Source organism: Bos javanicus, chromosome 2, assembly GCF_032452875.1.
Source record: "Bos javanicus breed banteng chromosome 2, ARS-OSU_banteng_1.0, whole genome shotgun sequence".
Lineage (NCBI taxonomy): Eukaryota > Metazoa > Chordata > Mammalia > Artiodactyla > Bovidae > Bos > Bos javanicus.
In genome coordinates this window covers 76984984-77004672 of record NC_083869.1, presented here as the reverse complement: position 1 = coordinate 77004672, position 19689 = coordinate 76984984, and the positions used below count along the sequence as shown (strand labels likewise).

The 19689-nt window shown below is 38.2% G+C and overlaps 1 protein-coding gene across 1 annotated transcript in view; it reads right to left on the bottom strand.

Annotated features, from left to right (window-relative positions):
- CNTNAP5 (contactin associated protein family member 5) overlaps positions 1-19689 on the bottom strand; it is a 1042386-nt gene that overhangs the window by 11157 nt on the left and 1011540 nt on the right. Inside the window, exon 22 of the mRNA XM_061440248.1 lies at positions 621-839. Coding sequence (XP_061296232.1) covers positions 621-839 — 219 coding nt within the window. The remainder of the gene's footprint in view (positions 1-620; positions 840-19689) is intronic.

Sequence of the window (19689 nt, the reverse complement as noted above, 5' to 3'; positions counted from 1 at the left end):
ACTGGTAAAGAATCTGCCTGCAATGTGGGATACCTGGTTTCAATCCCTGGGTTGGGAAGATCCCCTGGAGAATGGAAAGGCTACGCTTTCCAGCATTCTGGCCTGGAGAATTCCATGGACTTTATAGTCCATGGGGTCACAAAGAGTCAGACATGACTAAGTGACTTTCACTCACTCACTCACAGACATATATGTATGCATTTCTAACTACTCATTATATTAGAAGTTGTTGTTTGATAGCTAAATCCTGTCCAACTCTTTTTGCGACCCTGTGTACTGTAGCCTTCTAGGATCCTCTGTCCATGGGATTTCCCAGGCAAGAATATTGGAGGGGGTAGCCATTTCCTTCTCCAGGGGATCTTCCTGACCCAGGGATAGAACCTGCGTCTTCTGCTTGGCAGGCAAATTATTTACCACTGAGCCACCTCGGAAGCTCTATATTAGAAATAGGATTATTTAAATATATTAAATATCAATCTAAGAAACCAGTCATAATTCTTAACTGCCTGTAATCATACAAGGTAAGGAATTGATTCACGTTAGCCTTTAGCCTGAAAGCTTCTTGAAGACATCTAAGTAGTACTGGTGAAAGAAGTTTCATGGAGTATTTTCTTGCACACCTGATGAGGAATGCACCGTGGTCACCGCATTCACATCCGAATCCATCAGAGAGGCACAGCTGGATTCTATCAAGGCCCCTTGGATGGTTATAGGTGCAGTGGTAGAATGGCGCAGGGCTGCCTTCAGTGGTGTAATATGGTTGTATTGGACTGAGGCCAGACACCCAACAAAACCCAGGGCATTGGCTTTAGCAACTTCAGCATCCAATCCAAGATTCTCTGCAATGTGAAAAACAATTAGTTAAAAAAAAAAAAAAAACTGCTCCATCTTCATGTTAAGTAATGTTTGAAATTACAGAAAGTGCCTTTTTATTCTTTGAATAAAGGAAATTGTCCTTTCTTTGTCTTCATCTACTTTCTCGAAAGTCTACCCAAAATATGTGTCAATACATCAACCACATATCACAGAAAATTGCTTGGGCTATTTTGCCTTGAGATAATGTTTCAAACTTCTAAATTTTCATTCATGTATTTTATGAACTGTAACAAATACTTAATAAATCTCCTCTACACTCTAGATGTTTTATATTACAGAATTTAGATCATTATCCCCATCACAATTTATTTATGGATGCTGGTGATTAATTCAAGCATACTACAATGCTCATTACAATACTTCACTCAAAATGATAGTAAGAAAAAAAGTGAAATGAGGCAGAGATAGGAAATTTAAAGTGATCCTCTCAAAAGTTTATCATGTTTGGTGTTTTCAGCAGCTTGTATACACTATATACTAATACATTTTCATACACTAATAGCTTGACCATATATTCAAGATTTTCACATGCTTAGTTCTGTCCATATTACTGACTGGTGAGCATGGATTTTCTATGACAGCACTCAATCTCCCAAAGTGTCTTTGAGTTTTTATAAAAGATAATGAGGGAATCATTTATGAATCATGGCGAGATCAAATGTCTCATTTTCTTCAAGATTTGTGGTAATATTACTCAGTATGCCATTTCTTTATTTTAATAAGGATCATTTGAACAAATTTCTGTGATGCAATTGCATAAGATGACAAAGCAGGATGGACTTTTCCCCCTCTTTTAAAGCATAACAGTTTTAATAGACCTAGATGGTTCAAATAGTTATTTTATTATGATAATAGGCTTATTTTCTGGAAGAAGACAAGGACTTTCAATCAGATTAATTATAACTTACTTCCAGTCATTAATGATCAAAAAGTGCTTCCAAGGATCATCAAGCAAGCATTTTGTTGGCCACATTTAGGGAAATTATATAGTGGACATATAGAGGAAAATTAGAAACTAATATCCCTCAACAATGCTATGTCTACTTTTGACCTTATTATTATTCCTTCCTGAGCAACGCCCATGTAAACCTCACTAATTTATCATCCCTCTTATCTTACAGGAAAATAAAAGAAATTATGTGTATTAATTTAATGTGGCTGTTGTAAAAAATTGTTGTTGATGTCGCTCAGTCACTCAGTCATGTCCAACTCTTTGCTACCCCATGGACTGCACCACTATGCTTCCCTGTCCTTCACCATTTCCCAGCGCTTTCTCAAACTTATGTTCCCTGAGTCAGTGATGCCATCCACCATCTCATACTCTGTCATCCCCTTCTCCTTCTTCCTTCAGTCTTTCCCAGCATCAGGGTCTTCTCTAATGAGTCAGCTCTTTGCATCAGGTGGTCAAAGTACTGGAGCTTCAGCTTCAGCATCACTCCTTCCAATGAACATTCAGGACTAATTTCCTCTAGGATGGACTGGTTTGATCTCCTTGCAGTTCAAGGGACTCTCAAGAGTCTTCTCCAACACCACAGTTCATAAGCATCAATTTTTCAGCAATCAGCCTTCTTTATGGTCCAATTTTCACATCCATACATGACTACTGGAAAACCATAGTTTTGACTAGACAGAACTTTGCCAGCAAAGTAATGCCTCTGCTTTTTAGTATGCTGTCTAGGATGGTCATAGCTTTTCTTCCAAGGATCAGCATCTTTTAATTTCATGGCTGCAGTAATAATCTGCAGTGATTTTGGAGCCTAAGAAAATGCAGTCTGTCACTGTTTCCATTGTTTCCCTATCTATTTGCTGTGAGGTAATGGGACTAGATGCCATGATCTTTGTTTTTTGAATGCTAAGCTTTAAGCCAGCTTTTTCACTCTCCCCTTTCACCTTCATCAAAAGGCTCTTTAGTTCCTCTTCACTTTCGGCCATAAGGATGGTGTCATCTGCCTATCTGAGTTTACAGATATTTCTCCCCACAATATTGATTCCAGCTTGTACTTTATACAGCCTGGTATTTCTCATGATATACTCTGCACAGAAGGTAAATGAACAGATTGACAATATACAGCCTTGACATATTCCTTTCCCAATATGGAACCAGTCTCTTGCCGCTGGAGACTCCCTAGCACTCACAGGAGAAGATGATTGCATGTCCTTCTACTTCACCATCTTGAAGCATTTGATCACATGGATCACAAGCCTTGTCTGACTCAATGAAACCATGATCCATGTCATATAGGGCCAGCCAAGATGGATGGGTCATGATGGAGAGTTCTGTAAATGTGGTCCACTGGAGAAGGGAATGGCAAACCACTTCAACATTCTTGCCTTGAGAACCCCATGAACAGTATGACAATGCATAAAGATATTACACTGAAAGACGAACACCCCAGGTCAGTAGGTGCCCAATATGCTACTGGAGAAGAGCAGAGAAATTATAAGAAATTAGCATAAACTTAAACAACTTAGCATATAACAACACATGCTTTGTCTTACAGCTCTGCAGAAGTCTAATACAGGTTCCCACTGAGCTAAAATCAAGATGCTGTCAATTTGCATTTTTTGCTAGAGGCTCCAGGGGATAACCCATCTCTTTCTCTTTTCTTTTGTTCTCTTTCTTTAAATTTATTTATTTATTTTAATTAGAGGCTAATTACTTGACAATATTGCAGTGGTCTTTGCCACACAGTGACATGAATCAGCCACGGGTGTTCATGTGTCCCCTATCCTGAACCCCCCACCCACTTCCCTCCCATCCCATCCTTCAGGGTTGTCCCAGTGCACCAGCCCTGAGCACCCTGTCTCATGCATCGAAACTAGACTGACGATCTAGTTCACATATGGTAATATACATGTGTCAATGCTAATCTCTCAAATCATCCCACCCTTGCCTTCTTCCACAGAGTCCAAAATTCTGTTCTTTACATCTGTGTCTCTTTTGCTATCTCACATATAGGGTCAACGTTACCATATTTCTAAATTCCATATATATGCATTAATATACTGTATTGGTGTTTTTCTTTCTGACTTACTTCACTCTGTGTAACAGGTTCCAGTTTCATCCACCTCATTAGAACTGATTCAAACACTTTCTTTTTAATGGCTGAGTAATATTCCATTGTGTATATGCACCACAGCTTTCTTATCCATTCGTCTGCTGATGGACTTCTTAGATTGCCTCCATATCTAGCTATTGTAAATAGTGCTGCGATGAATATGGGGGTACACGTGTCTCTTTCAATTCTGGTTTCCTCAGTGTGTATGCCCAGCAGTGGGATTTCTGGGTCATATAGCAGTTCTATTTCCAGTTTTTAAGGGAATATCCAGTTTTCTATAGTGGCTCTACTAGTTTGCATTCTCACCAACAGTGTAAGAGGGTTCCCTTTCCCCCCCCCCACCCCACCTCCAGCATTTATTGTTTGTAGACTTTTTGATAGCAGCCATTCTGTCCAGTGTAAGACGGTACCTCATTGTGGTTTTGACTTGCATTTCTCTGATAATGAGTGATGTTGAGCATCTTTTCATGTGTTTGTTAGCCATCTGCATGTCTTCTTTGGAGAAACATCTGTTTAGTTCTTTGGCCCATCTTTTGATTGGGTCGTTTATTTTTCTGGAATTGAGCTGCATGAGCTGCTTGTATATATTTTAGATTAATTCTTTGTCAGTTGCTTAATTTGCTATTATTTTTTCCCATTCTGAAAGGAGAGAGTTGGCTTAAAGCTCAACATTCAGAAAACTAAGATCATGGCATCCGGTCCCATCACTTTATGGCAAATAGATGGGGAAACAGTGCAAACAGTGGCTGATTTTATTTTTCTGGGCTCCAAAATCATGGCAGATGGTGATTGCAGGCATGAAATTAAAAGATTCTTGCTCCTTGGAAGGGAAGTTATGACCAACCTAGACAGTATATTAAAAAGTAGAGACATTATTTATCAACAAAGGTCCATCTAGTCAAGGCTATGGTTTTTCCAGTAGTCATGTATGGATGTGAGAGTTGGACTGTGAAGAAAGCTGAGCGCCGAAGAATTGATGCTTTTGAACTGTGGTGTTGGAGAAGACTCTTGAGAGTCCCTTGGACTACAAGGAGATCCAACCAGTCCATCCTAAAGGAGATCAGTCCTGGGTATTCATTGGAGGGACTGATGTTGAAGCTGAAACTCCAATACTTTGGCCACCTGATGTGGAGAGCTGACTCATTTGAAAAGACCCTGATGCTGGGAAAGATTGAGGGCAGAAGGAGAAGGGGACGACAGAGGATGAGATGGTTGGATGGCATCACCGACACAATGGACATGGGTTTGGGTGGACTCCAGGACTTGCTGATGGACAGGGAGGCCTTGCATGCTGTGGTTCATGGGATTGCAAAGAGTCGGACATGACTAAGCAACTGAACTGAACTGAACTCTCCTATTCTGAAGGCTGTCTTTTCACCTTGCTTATAGTTTCCTTCGTTGTGTAAAAGCTTTTAAGTTTAATTAGGTCCCATTTGTTTATTTTTGCTTTTATTTCCATTACTCTGGGAGGTGGGTCATGGAGGATCCTGCTATGATTTACGTTAGAGCGTGTTTTGCCTGTTTTCCTTTAGGAGTTTTATAGTTTCTGGTCTTATATTTAGACCTTTAATCCATTTTTGACCTTATTTTTGTGTATGGTGTTAGAAACTGTTCTAGTTTCATTCTTTTACAAGTGGTTGACCAGTTTTCCCACCACCACTTGTTAAAGAGGTTGTCTTTTCTCCATTGTATATTCTTGCCTCCTTTGTCAAAGATAAGGTGTCCATAGGTGTGTGGATTTATCTCTGGGTTTTCTATTTTGTTCCATTGATCTATGTTTCTGTCTTTGTGCCGGTACCATACTGTCTTGATGACTTGTAGCTTTGTAGTATAGCCTGAAGTCAGGCAGGTTGATTCCTCCAGTTCCATTCTTCTTTCTCAAGATTGCTTTGGCTATTTGAGGTTTATTATTTGTGAAATTATTTGTTCTAGTTCTCTGAAAAATACTGTTGGTAGCTTGATAGGGGTTGCATTGAATCTAGAGATTGCTTTTGGTAGTATACTCATTTTCACTATATTGATTCTTCCAATCCATGAACACAGTATATTTCTCCATCTATTTGTGTCATCTTTGATTCTTTTATCAGTGTTTTACAGTTTTCTATATAAAAGTATTTTGTTTCTTTAGGTAGATTTATTTATTTATTATTTCTTTAGGTAGAAATATTTTATTCGTTTCGTTGTAATGGTGAATGGAATTGTTTCTTTAATTTTCTTTGTGTTTTCTTATTGTTAGTGTATAGGAATGCAAGGGATTTATGTGTATTAATTTTATATCCTGCAACTTTACTATATTCATTGATTAGCTCTAGTAATTTTCTGGTGGTGTCTTTAGGATTTTGTAGAGGATCATATCATCTTTATGTAGAGGATCATATCATCTACAAACAGTGAGAGTTTTACTTCTTCTTTTCCAATTGGGATTCCTTTTAATTCTTTTTCTGCTCTGATTGCTGTGGCTAAAACTTCCAAAACCATGTTGAATAGTAGTGGTAAGAATGGGCACCCTTGTCTTGTTCCTGACTGTAGGGGAAATGCTTTCAATTTTTCACCATTGAAGATAATGTTTGCTGTGGGTTTGCCATATATAGCTTTTATTTTGTTGAGGTATGTTCCTTGTATGCCCGCTTTCTGGAAGGTTTTTATCATAAATGGATGTTGAATTTCCCAAAGGCTTTCTGTGATCTATTGAGATAATCATACGGGTTTTGTCTTTCAATTTGTTAATGTGGTGTATCACATTGATTGGTTTGTGAATACTGAAGAATCCTTGCATCCCTGGGATAAAGCCCACTTGGTCATGATGTATGATCTTTTTAATATGTTATTGGACTCTGTTTGCTAGAATTTTGTTAAGGATTTTTGCATCTATGTTCATCAGTGATATTGGCCTGTAGTTTTCTTTTTCTGTGGCACATTTGTCTGGTTTTGGTATTAGGGTGATGGTGGCCTCACAGAGTGAGTTTGGCAGTTTACCTTCCTCTGTTATCTTCTGGAAGAGTTTGAGTAGGATAGGTGTTAGCTCTTCTCTAAATTTTTGGTAGAATTCAGCTGGGAAGCCATCTGGTCCTGGGCTTTTGTTTGTTGGAAAAAATTTTATTACAGTTTCAATTTCAGCAGTTGTGATGGGTCTGTTAAGGTTTTCTATTTCTTTCTGGTTCAGTTTTGGAAGGTTATAGTTTTCTAAGAATTTTTCCATTTCTTCCAAGTTGTCCATTTTATTGGCAAATAGTTGCTGATAGTAGTCTCGTATGATCCTTTGTATTTCTGTGTTGTCTGTTGTGATTTCTCCATTTTCATTTCTAATTTTGTTGATTTGATTCTTCTCCCTTTTTTTCTTGAGGAGTCTGGCTAATGGTTTGTCTATTTTATTTATCTTCTCAAAGAACCAGCTTTTAGTTTTGTTGATTTTTGCTATAGTCTTCTTTGTTTCTTTTTCATTTATTTCTGCCTTAATTTTTATGATTTCTTTCCTTCCACTAACCCTGGGTTTCTTCATTTGCTCTTTTTCTAGTTGCTTTAGGTGTAAAGTTAGTTTATTTATTTGAATCTTCTCTTGTTTCTTGAGGTAAGCTTGTATTGCCATGAACTTTCCCCTTGGCACCGCTTTTGCTGAATCCCATAGGGTTTGGGTTGTTGTGTTTTCAAGTTCATTCGTTTCTACGCATATTTTTATTTCTTCTGTGATTTGTTGCTTATTCAGAAACGTATTGTTTAGCCTCCATATGTTTGTATTTTTGATATTTTTTTCCCTGTAGTTGATATCTAATCTTACCACATTGTGATCAGAAAAGATGTTTGAAATGATTTCAATTTTTTGAATTTACCAAGGTTAGATTTATGGTGCAGGATGTGATCTATCTTGGAGAATGTTCCATGTGCACTTGAGAAAAAGTTGAAATTCACTGTTTGGGGGTGAAATGTCCCGTAGATATCAATTAGATCTAACTGGTCCATTGTATCATTTAAAGTTTGTGTTTCCTTGCTAATTTAATTTTAGTTCATCCATAGGTGTGAGTGGGGTATTAAAGTCTCCCACTATTGTGTTACTGTTAATTTCCCCTTTCATACTTGTTAGCTTTTGCCTTACATATTGCAATGCTTCTATGTTGGGTGCATATATATTTATAATTGTTATATCTTCTTCTTGGATTGATCCTTTGATCATTATGTAGTGTCCTTCTTTGCCTGTTTTCACGACCTTTATTTCAAAGTCTATTTTATCTGATATAAGTATTGCTACTCCCACTTTCTTTTGGTCTCCGTTTCCATGAGATATCTTTTTCCAGCCCTTCACTTTCAGTCTGTATAAGTCCCTTGTTTTAAGGTGGGTTTCTTGTAGACAGCATAGATAGGTGTCTTGTTTGTGTATCCACTCAACCAGTCTTTGTCTTTTGGTTGGGGCATTCAACACATTTACATTTAAGGTAATTATTAGTAAGTATGATCCCTTTGCCATTTACTTTGTTGTTTTGGGTTCGAGTTTATAAACCTTTTCTGTGTTTCCTGTCTAGAGAAGATCCTTTAGCATTTGTTGAAGAGCTGGTTTGGTGATGCTGAATTCTCTCAGCTTTTGCTTGTGTAAAGCTTTTGTTTTCTCCTTCATATTTGAATGAGATCCTTTCTGGGTATTGTAATCTGGGCTGTAGGTTTTTCTTTGTCACCACTTTAAGTATGTCCTGCCATTCCTTTCTGCTCTGAAAAGTTTCTGTTGAAAGATGAGCTGTTATCCTTATGGGAATCCCCTTGTGTGTTATTTGTTGTTTTTCCCTTGCTGCTTTTAATATTTGCTCTTTGTGTTTGATCTTCATTAATTTGATTAATATGTGTCTTGGGGTGTTTTGCCTTGGGTTTATCCTGTTTAAGACTCTCTGAGTTTCTTGGACTTGGGTGGCTATTTCCTTCCCCATTTTAGGGAAGTTTTCAACTATTATCTCCTCAAGTATTTTCTGATAGCTTTTCAGTCTTCTTATTCTGGGACTCCTATGATTGAAATATTGAGGCATTTAATATTGTCCTAGAGGTCTCTGAGTTTGTCCTCATTTCTTTTTTTTTTTTCCCCCTCTCTGCTTCATTTATTTCCACCATTCTGTCTTCCATCTAACTTATCGTATCTTGTGCCTCAATTATTCTATTGTTGGTTCCTTCTAGAGTGCTTTTGATCTCAATTATTGCATTATTCATTATTGATTTACTCTTTTTTATTTCTTATAGGTCTTTGTTAAACATTTCTTGAATTTTCTCAATCCTCATTTCCAGTGTATTTATCTGTAACTCTATTTTGTTTTCAAGATTTTGGATCACATTTACTATCATTATTCTGAATTCTTTATCAGGTAGACTCCCTATATCCTCCTCTTTTGTTTGGTTTCATGGGCGTTTATTATGTTCCTTTACCTGCTGAATATTTCTCTGCCTTTTCATTTTGTTTAGATTGCTGTTTTTGCAGTGGCCTTTCTGTAGGCTGGAAGTTTGTGGTTCTTTTTTATTGTGGAGGTTGCTCCCTGTGGGTGGGGTTGGACTAGTGGCTTGTCAAGGTTTCCTGGTTAGGGAAGCTTGCATCTGTGTTCTGTTGGGTGGAGCTTTATCTCTTCTCTCTGGAGTGTAATGAAGTATCCAGTAGTGAGTTTTGAGGTGTCTGTGGGTTTGGTGTGACTTTGGGCAGCCTATATTTTGATGCTCAGGGCTGTGTTCCTGCATTGCTGGATAATTAGCTTGGTATGTTTTGCTCTGGAACTTGTTGGCTCTTGGGTGGTGCTTGGTTTCAGTGTAGGTATGGAGGTTTTTGGAATAGCTCTTGCCAATTAATGTTCATGAAGTCAGGAGTTTTCTGGGGTCTCAAGTTTTGAATTTCAGCCTTCTGCCTCTGGGTTTTAGTCTTATTCTTACAGTAGCATCAAGACTTCTCTATCCATACAGCACAGATGATAAAACATCTAGGTTAATGGTGAAAAGATTCTCCATAGTGAGGGACACCCAGAGAGGTTCACAGATTTACATGGAGAGGAGAAGAGGGAGGAAGGAAATAGAGGTGACCAGGAGGAGAAGAAAAGTGGAGAGAGCAATCTCGCCAGCAATCAATTCCCTGCATGCTCTCCACAGTCTGGAACACTCAGAGATGTTCAAAGAATTACATAGAGAAGCAAAGAGGGAGGAGGGAGAAAGAGGTGACTAGGAGAAGAGGGGGAGTCAAAAAGGGAGAGACCAATTGAGCCGGTAATTGGTCCCCTAAGTGTTTCCCACAGCCCAGAACTCCCAGAGAGATTCACAGAATTAAGTAGAAAAGTGAAGGGGAAGGGAGGAGATAGAGGTGACCTGAGGGAGAAAAGAGAGAGTCAAAAGGGGAGAGAGCAATCAAGCCAGTAATCACATCCCTAAGTAAAAATGGGTACTGAAGATTGGATTCTTAAAGGTACAAAATTGATAACAAAAACCATAAAGCAAAAATTAAAAATCTAGAGTAGAGGTTAGAGTCTCAAAAATACAATATTAAAAATACAAAACAAAATCAATCACAAAAATTATAATATATATATATGAAATTTGCTTTAGAATTTAAAAATGATAATAGTAAAAATATATCTAGGCATTTCTCTGGAGTTTTTGAGGCCAGTGTGGTATCAATTCAGTTGCAGATAGTTCCTTGTTCCAGCTTATACTTTTTTTCAAGGTCTATAGGCTCCTTCCAATGCTTAGCCAATGTTAACAACAGGGTTTTAATCTGTTTCACCTGTCACTTCCAGAGTGGTTCCCTCTTCTTTATTTTGGCTTCCTCTGTTTGCAAGTCTCTTCAGTGTCTAATTTCTGCCCTGACACAAGAGGGTGAAGGTGGTCACTTATTTAGGCTCACTTGTTCAGGTGTGCTGTGGGGAGGGAGGAACACTGGAAAGAAATATCACTGGCTTGTGTGGGGAGTGCTCACAGTGTATGGACCACACTGGGTTTGCCCCAGCTCACGGCAGCATGTGCTTTCCCAGCCTACACTGCTCAGGCTCCAGGTTGCTCTGCAAGGGAACTATCCAAAGCAGACCTGTGTTTCGTCCACTTTCCAGGTCTAAGCTGCTCAGGCTCAGGTTCTCGGGTACTCCACAAAGGCACAGACTCAGGCATGCATTGTGTGCTCTTCCCAAGTCTGAGCAGCTCAGGCAACGAGGTGCTTGGTGAGCACACTGACACACTGTCCCAGGTGGTCTGTGCATCTTAATTACCTCCCTGGTCCCAGCCACTCAGTTTCCCAGTGTGCCACAAGAGTGCCATATCAGGTGTGCTTTGTGTCTCCTCTAGGGAGTTGATCTCAGGCTGCGACCCTCCTGACAGATGTCAACCGTCCAGGATCCCAAGAAGACTTGGTTAGCAACTGGGAGCCTGCTCACAGTTTGGTGGAGGATGCCATCTCTGGGGCCGAGATTGCCCCTTGCCTTCCAGCTCTGGCTGTCGCCCACCTGCCTCTCTGCCTCAAGTGGGAGGAGGGGCCTGTCCACAGCTGGCTAGCTCTCCTTTGGTATTCGCTCAATTCTTTGTTCTCTGAGCAGGCCAGGCTGTGCCTTAGTGAAGTGAAGTGAAAGTGAAGTCAGTCATGTCTGACTCTTCACAACCCCATGGACTGCAGCCTACCAGGCTCCTCCATCCAAGGGATTTTCCAGGCAAGAGTACTAGAGTGGGATGCCATTGCATTCTTTGAGGCTGTGCCTTAGGTTAGAGCTTTTCACAGGGAAGTTCTCTCTCTCTCTCTCTCTTTTTCTTTTCTGTCTCTGGCTATCCCACAGTTTGGGTTGCTATCTCATGTTAACTCCCACAGATTGTCCTCAGGGCATTTACCCTAAGCAATGCAGTGTGTGCCTCTCTGTTCAGCCCCTGCTTGCTGGTGGTGGGTGCGAGCGTCTGGGCTACTTCTCCATTGGGAGTTATGGATATGCATATATTCTGTGTTTTTTTTTTTTTCTTTGTTTGTTTTTCCTCCTGGTTATGTTGCCCTCTGAGATTCTAAAACTCCCCCACAGACCTGCTGGTGAGAGGGTTTCCCACTGTTTGGAAACTTCTCCTCCTTCACAACTCCCTCCAGGGATGCGTCTCCATCACTAACTCTTTTGTCTCTCTTTTTGTCTTTTATATTTTGCCCTACCTTCTTTTGAAGAGAATGGGCTGCCTTTCTGGGTGCCTGGTGTCCTCCACCAGCGTTCAGAAGTTGTTTTGTGGAAGCTGCTCAGCATTGAAATGATCTTTTGATGAATTTGTGGGGGATAAAGTGGTCTCCCTGTCCTATTCCTCTGCCATCTTAGGACCACCTCTCTTTGTCTTTTCTAACTGCCATAAACCACCCACATTCCTTGGCTTATAGCCCCCTTCCCATACTTTCAAAGCCAACAGTGTTGCATGTCTGTGCAACTTTCATCTGAAATCAGATTTAATTCTAATTATCTTCTTTTGCCACTTTCTTACACTTTTAAGGATCTTTGGGATTGTACCAAGCTGAGCCCTCCCTGGTGGCTCAGACAGTAAAGAATCCACCTTCAGTGAGGGAGACCTGGGTTCAATCCCTGGGTCAGGAATATCCCCTGGAGAAGGGAATGGCAACCCACTCCAGTATTCTTGACTAGAGAATTCTATGGACGGAGGAGCCTGGCAGACTACAGTCCATGGGATTGCAAAGTATTGGATACAAGTGAGTGACTTTCACATCACATCCCTATTTTAAGGATAACTGATTAGCAAACCTTAAGTCTTCTATGCCAGTTAGCCTAACATGGTCACAGGTTCTGAGGATTAGTATTCAGCTGTCTTTTTGGGTCATTATTCTTCCTACCACTCTATTCTTCCAGACATGCTGCATCTGAGATTCTCTGAAAACTCTCCAGGTAATAATAATAAAAATAAAATAGAGATGTGAAGTGACACTTCTTCAAGTGTGAAAGAACATAGGGTGGGGAAGAAACTGCTCTCCTTCAAATATTCCAATAAATATCCTTCCAGGGTAGAACATATTTGTTACTTACTCATGAAAGCACCACATATGTTTATCTCTTATTCTAAGCTTTAAAAACAACATTATGAGGGTAAAAGACTGTTCAAACATTGTTATTCAACAGTCTTACACACCAAAAGTCTTTAATTAAGGCTAGGTGCTATTTGTTGAGTACCACAGAACTCAGTGTAATTCAGAAGATGCACTAGTTACTGATTGGTAGTTATTAAGGGGTAGTTAGAGATCAGAGGAATTTACAGAGAGAGGCAGAAGACAAGAGATGGAAAGCATGAACTGGCATGAGGTTTTTGCCTTGTAGAATTTCAGAGCAGTGGAAAGTGACATGTCATTGTAGCTAATGCTTTAAGTCAAAACTGCCACATCTCATGCCTAGAACTCAGTTAAAAAGAAGCCTATATCAGTGCCAATATTTGAAGGATATTGTTACTGTGACTACCTTGAACCCAAGTTCCAGGTAAAAGAAGTAGCACATGAATAAATAAGGCGACATGCCAGAAAATGACTACCTCTCTTAAAAGGAAGAAATATTTTGGATGAAACCTTATCTCTAGGAAAGCTTATTTATTATAGATATATGAAAAGCATGCAAACCTTGAGAGGTTTATGAGATGAAAAAAAAAAAAAGAAGAAAACAAAGAGTCCTTGATAAGAGAAAATATTCTTAGTATGAAGTTGACATAATGACTTCTCAGATTCTTATATATATATGGAGAAGCAAAAAAAAAAAAAAAAAACCTGTTAGGATGATTCCAGATTGTATTTACCTCTTACAAACTTGTTAAATAATATGCCATAATAAACAATTATTTGCTAAAGATACATTTGTTCAATATTCAACAATTATTGAGCGCTGACTATATAATAATGCAATATTTTTAAAATTTTTGAGAAGTGGTTGACATAAAACATTATGGGTTTCCCAGGTGTGCTAGTGGTCAAGAATCCACCTGCCAATGCAGGAGACAGTGGGCTTGATCCCTGGGTCAGCAAGATCCCCTGGAGGAGGGTAAGGCAACCCACTCTAGTATTCTTACCTGGAGAATCCCATGGACAAAGGAGCCTGGTGGGCTACACTCTGTAGGGTTACAAAGAGTTGGATACAACTGTAGAAACTTAGTATGCACACACATACAATGTTAGTTTTAGGTGCACTATATTGTGATTTCGGAGAAGGCAATGGCACCCCACTCCAGTACTCTTGCCTGGAAAATCCCATGGATGGAGGAGCCTGGTGGGCTGCCGTCTATGGGGTCGCACAGAGTTGGACACGACTGAAGTGACTTAGCAGTAGCAGTAGCAGTAGCAGTAGCATATTGTGATTTGACATTTGCATATGTTATAAAGTGATCACCATGATAAGTCTAGCAACCATCTGTCCCATACAAATTTATTACAATATCATTTACTGTATTTCTTATCACCATGGCCCATTTATTTAATAACTGAAGGTTTGTATATCTTAAACCCATTCACTTATTTTGACCACTCCCCTAACTACCATCCCTCTGGAAACCACCAGTTTGTTCTCCATATGAGTGTTTCATTACTTTCTTTGTTTTGGCTTTTAGAAGTCACATATAAGTGAGATTGTATTTGTCTTTGATTTATTTTTCTCAGCATAATAGCCTCTAGATTCATCCATGTTGTAGTGTATACACACACATATATACATATATATTTGATGTAGTCTCATTCTTTTGTTTATTTTTTACACAAGTCTGAAAAAACTGAAATTATTAAAGTTAAAATATATACAGGAGATCATGTGGCAATGTTGAGATTTAAACCAAAGTCTTTATGACTTGAAATGCCAAACTCTTTATGTAAACTATGCTGCCTCCCTAAAAAAACCTTCCAAAAATATCCTAAGTACTTTTGTAAAACACCTTTACATAAATTAGTTAAGAAGAAATAGGTTGCAAAAACTAAGGAAATCATAGGTCATTCTGAACTCTTTGTTATATTAAAGATAATGCATGGTGGGAGAGAGTAATATTGAAACATGTATATTATCATATTTAAAATGGATGTTTCTGAGCATGCTAAGTTGCTTCAGTTGTGTCCAACTCTTTGTGACCCCATGGACTAAAGTTCACCAGGTTCTTCTGTCCATGGGATTAGTTAGGCAAGAATACTGGAGTGGGTTGCCATGCACTCCTCCAGGGGATCTTCCTGACCCAGGGGTTCAACCCATGTCTCTTGTGTCTCCTACATTGGCAGGTGTAATCTTTACCATTAGCACCACCTGGGAAACTCATGTAAGGGATAGTCAGTGGGAATTTGCTGAATTATGCAGGGAACCCGAAGCTGGTGTTCTGTGACAACCTAGAAGGGTGGGATGGGAAGGAGATAGGAGGAAGGTTTAAGAAGGAAGGGACATATGTGTACCTATGGTTGATTCATGTAGATATATGGCAGAAACCATCACAATACTGTACAGTAATTACTCTGCAATTAAAATCAAATTAAAAAAAGATAATCCAATTCTTAAGTCATTTTATTCAATTTTTAGATTACAGTCACATTCAAGTTATAAGGAATTAGGCAAAGGGACTACTGTGTGGGTTGAGCTACAGAATAAATATGGAAGACAAACTTCACAGTGAAGGCAGCTTTTCAGAAGCAGTAGAATGGGATTGCAAAGAAAGGCTCTACCATGGGAAAATGCCACTCTTCTTTCTCATTCTTCCCAAGGTTTTCTGCTCATATATAAAAGTCTCACCTAATCAAGAACTGAAAGGTTTATCTTCATATAATATATACCATCATCTTGAAAAACCATAAATATCTTACAAAGAAAAATCTTCAAAACTTCTTATTTAAAGCTGACATTGTTTCTACCTCCTAACACACTTTAAATATCACTGAAATAGTGTTTCTGATTCTTAATAGAGTTTGTCTCCCTGCCCTCAAATACATGTGTAGAAGCAGCATGGTGTGCTGAAATAGCACAGGTTGGAGGTAGTCTGAGCTGATGAATTATGCCCTTGAATATATGACTTGTATTTTCTCATTTCTGAGCTTCAGTTTTTTCCACTGTAAAATAGTGATAAATAGTACTGACCACATTAATTGTGATGGGAATAAATATAATAAGTATGAATTCCAGCTCAGTGCCTTTATATGCACTTATTATTATTATTTCTACTACTTATCCAAAGAGTTCCAAACTCCTTTGTCTACATTCAATGACCCTCAACATGCCCAAGTTCTAAACTCCTTTGTCTACATTCAATGACCCTCAACATGCCCAAGTAATACTTCATTTATATGAGAAAACTAAGACGTAAATCCTTATGTGCTTGCTGTAAAGACTGAATTTCCATTTCATACTGATGCATAACTTAATAAATGTAGTACTAAAACTTTGAATGACTCAGTTGGTTAAGTTATTATAGACTAACTTCTTTAAGCATCTAAAAATTTGACTATCTACATTAATTTGCAAGCACACCTTTCTTCAAAGCAAATCAATGCCCCTCTGTTGAAACAAGTGGATTTTGTTATGCCAAGGAAAAAAGCACAGAACCAGTTTTAGTCCCAGAAAGTCCAGCACTTTGCAGAGTCACAGTTGTTTGACACTAAGAGAGTGATAGAGTCCAACCAGGTAGGTGTTTTTTTTTTTTTTTCTGGATATTAAAAAAAAAAAAAGATCAGCAATTTGCTAAAAACAGACACTGCCATAGGATGTACCATGACATTTGCTATATGTCAAAAGCCACAGAAGACATTTGAATCATGAAGTGTCAAAATACAGGTCATGCAGACCCACACATTCTGGACTTATGAAACTAAAATGCTGTACCTTCATAAAACATAAAGAAAAAAACTGATGTTAATGAAAAATATAAGTAATATATACAAGTAAAGAGTTTGCCCTCAAGAGTACTAAAAAGTGGCTTTCAGGTAAGAGACAAACAGTCTGATAATTTAGCTGGATATCGGAGATTATCCAGAGTCTAAAAACCATGTCCCTCAGATAAAGCTTTTAATCCTGAAAGAAGAATGTCAAACTGTATTAAAAAATAGCTGGCATTTACTTAATGCTTTTTTTTTTTTTTTTTGCTTTTCATGGAATGTACACTCATACAACCTGTGTATTAATAAATATTCATCCTTTTGTAATAAGAAAATGTAAGATAATTATACCCAATTACCAGTTAGGAAAGTTAAGACATAAGGTCAAGTAATTGTTTAAAGCAAGTTACCTAGTTCATGGCCAATTCAGGCCTGATATCTAGGTCTTATATATTCTGTCCTTATTTCTTTCTATCATGCCATATTTAATACTTTTATGTAGGCATTTTAAAATTAACTTTTAGTATAACATAAATTGTTTCATAATGTTGTGTTAGTTTCTGCTGTGAAGCAAAGTTAATCAGCAATATGTATACATATATCCCTTGTTTTTTGGATTTACTTCTCATTTAGATCACCACAGAGCACTGCATAGAGTTCCCTGTGCTATACAGTAGGTTCTCATTAGTTATCTATTTCATTCTGAGTGTATGTATGTCAATCCCTATCTCCCAATTCATCCCATCCCCTTTCCTCTTTAGTACCCACACATTTTTTTGTCTATGCCTGTGCCTCTATTTCTGCTTTGAAAATAAGTTAATTTATACCATTTTTATAGATTCCACATATATGCATTACAATTGATTTTTTTTCTATTTATGACCTACTTCAATCTCTATGAAAGTCTCTAGGTTCATCTAGGTCTCTACAAATGGCACAATTTTATTCCTTTTTATGACTTGGTAATATTCCACTGTATAAATATACCACATCTTTATCCATTCCTCTATTGATGGACATTTAGGTTTCTTCTATATCCTAGCCATTGTGAATGGTATTGCAATGAACTTTGGGGTACATGTGTCTTTTTAAATTATGGCTTTTTCTGGATATATGGCCAGGAGTGGGATTTCTAGGTTTTATTGATTGTTGATAAAGTGAAAAGAAACCTCAGCTCCAAAGCATAACTTAGAAACATTCACCAGCAAAATCCCATGCACCCATCCAGCCCCATTTGTGCTACATAGAACTGAACATCTTCTTTCCTGAATAGTAGTACACATTCTCTCTGCCTGTAAGGCTCTTCTGTCCCTTAACTACCTGAGTAATATCCACTCCTTCTTTGTAAGACCTACATCTATTTATTAGCCACCTATGAGAACCACGCTCCTTGTGAGACAATTGTCAGCTAGAGGACATTTTCCTTATCTCTATGAGATTTCAGTCACTTTGGAGGATTAATTGAATAGACCAGCAATGATTTCAAGCAAAAGTCTTATGGCGGCACAGATGCTTATGGCTCTGGGAGTACAGATGAAACCCCTGACACAATCTAGGGCAGCAGGGATCAAATTTAGTTTGTAAAATAAAGTTCCAGGGATATGTATGAAAATTTCTATCTTTAGATTTCTACTCATTCAGTAGGTCTGGTGTGGAGGTACAAAATAATTTGCATTTTTAAAGTACATTCTTAGACAGTTATGATACGTATGATTCATGAACCACATTTTGAGGAACAGTACTTTAGAAAAGATGGCTTGGAATAAATATATTAGGTCAATAAGCATACATGAAAAGGTGGGCAGAGTGCTCCAGATACAAGCAAAGCCTGTACAAAGTCTAGAGTGCGAAAGACCATCACATTTCAAACATTAAAAAATTAAGTTAACTATGATTTAAAATAAGACAAAAGATGATGCTGAAAAAACAGGGAGGGACCAAGTCGAGTTAAGTAAGTCCTTCTCCACGTTCCCAAGGCATTTGCTTACTTTTATCACACGTCTTTTATTCCACCATTATGTTTACAATCTGTCTTCCAACTATATTGGTAACTTCTTGCTTTTGGGTAAACTGTCCTTTTCTCTTCACCCAATTAGGACACCACACCTAAGACACAGTGTTTCGTAAACTGAAAAAGGAATGAATAATTAAAAAACAAATGTTTCCAAATATCAACTATAATGCAACCTGATCAGTGATATTTAGATATATTTCAAACTTCTTTATTCTGGCCACTTATAAGCATTTAGTTTATTTACTTTTATAGTCACACTCACAACACGTTGTATGGAATTCTCTTTGACAAGGCCCAATCCTGATAAGAATTTCATTAATAACTCTTAATGAAATTAAGATAATAGCTCTCCCAAGGGTACTCATCAAATATTTCTCTTCATTATTCTCAGTATTCTGTTATCTAAAATTAAATAAACTGCTTTTAGGGAACCTGAGTGACCATGTAAAGTGGATTGCTACACATCCCAGTGTCTATTTTCTTCATGACCCCACTGCCAAGGAAATACCTCCAAATGGTGCATGACAGACTCCTTACCTTTGGGTCCCATACTGAAAGCCCCTTCCTCAGCAAAGACATACTTAAACATCCAACTAAGGAGCACATACTCCTTCTGCAATTCTCAATTTCCAGTACGTTTGAAACCAGCTGATTTCCTTTCTAATTAATTGCATCAGACTTTGCAATTTTGTCTGTGTGTGTGTGTGTATAACATTGTTTCACCTTTTAGGTACCACTCCAGACCATCTATTTTATGATAATAATGTCCTTATTTGTTTACTGCTAACTACATGTTGTTTCTGTTCAGTCACTAAATCATGTCTGACTCTTTGTGACCCCATGGACTGTAGCACACCAGTCTTCCCTGACCTTCAGTATTTCCCAGAGGTTGCTCAAATTTATGTCCACTGAGTCAGAGATGCTATATACTAACATATTATTTTGGCATAGAGGTTGCT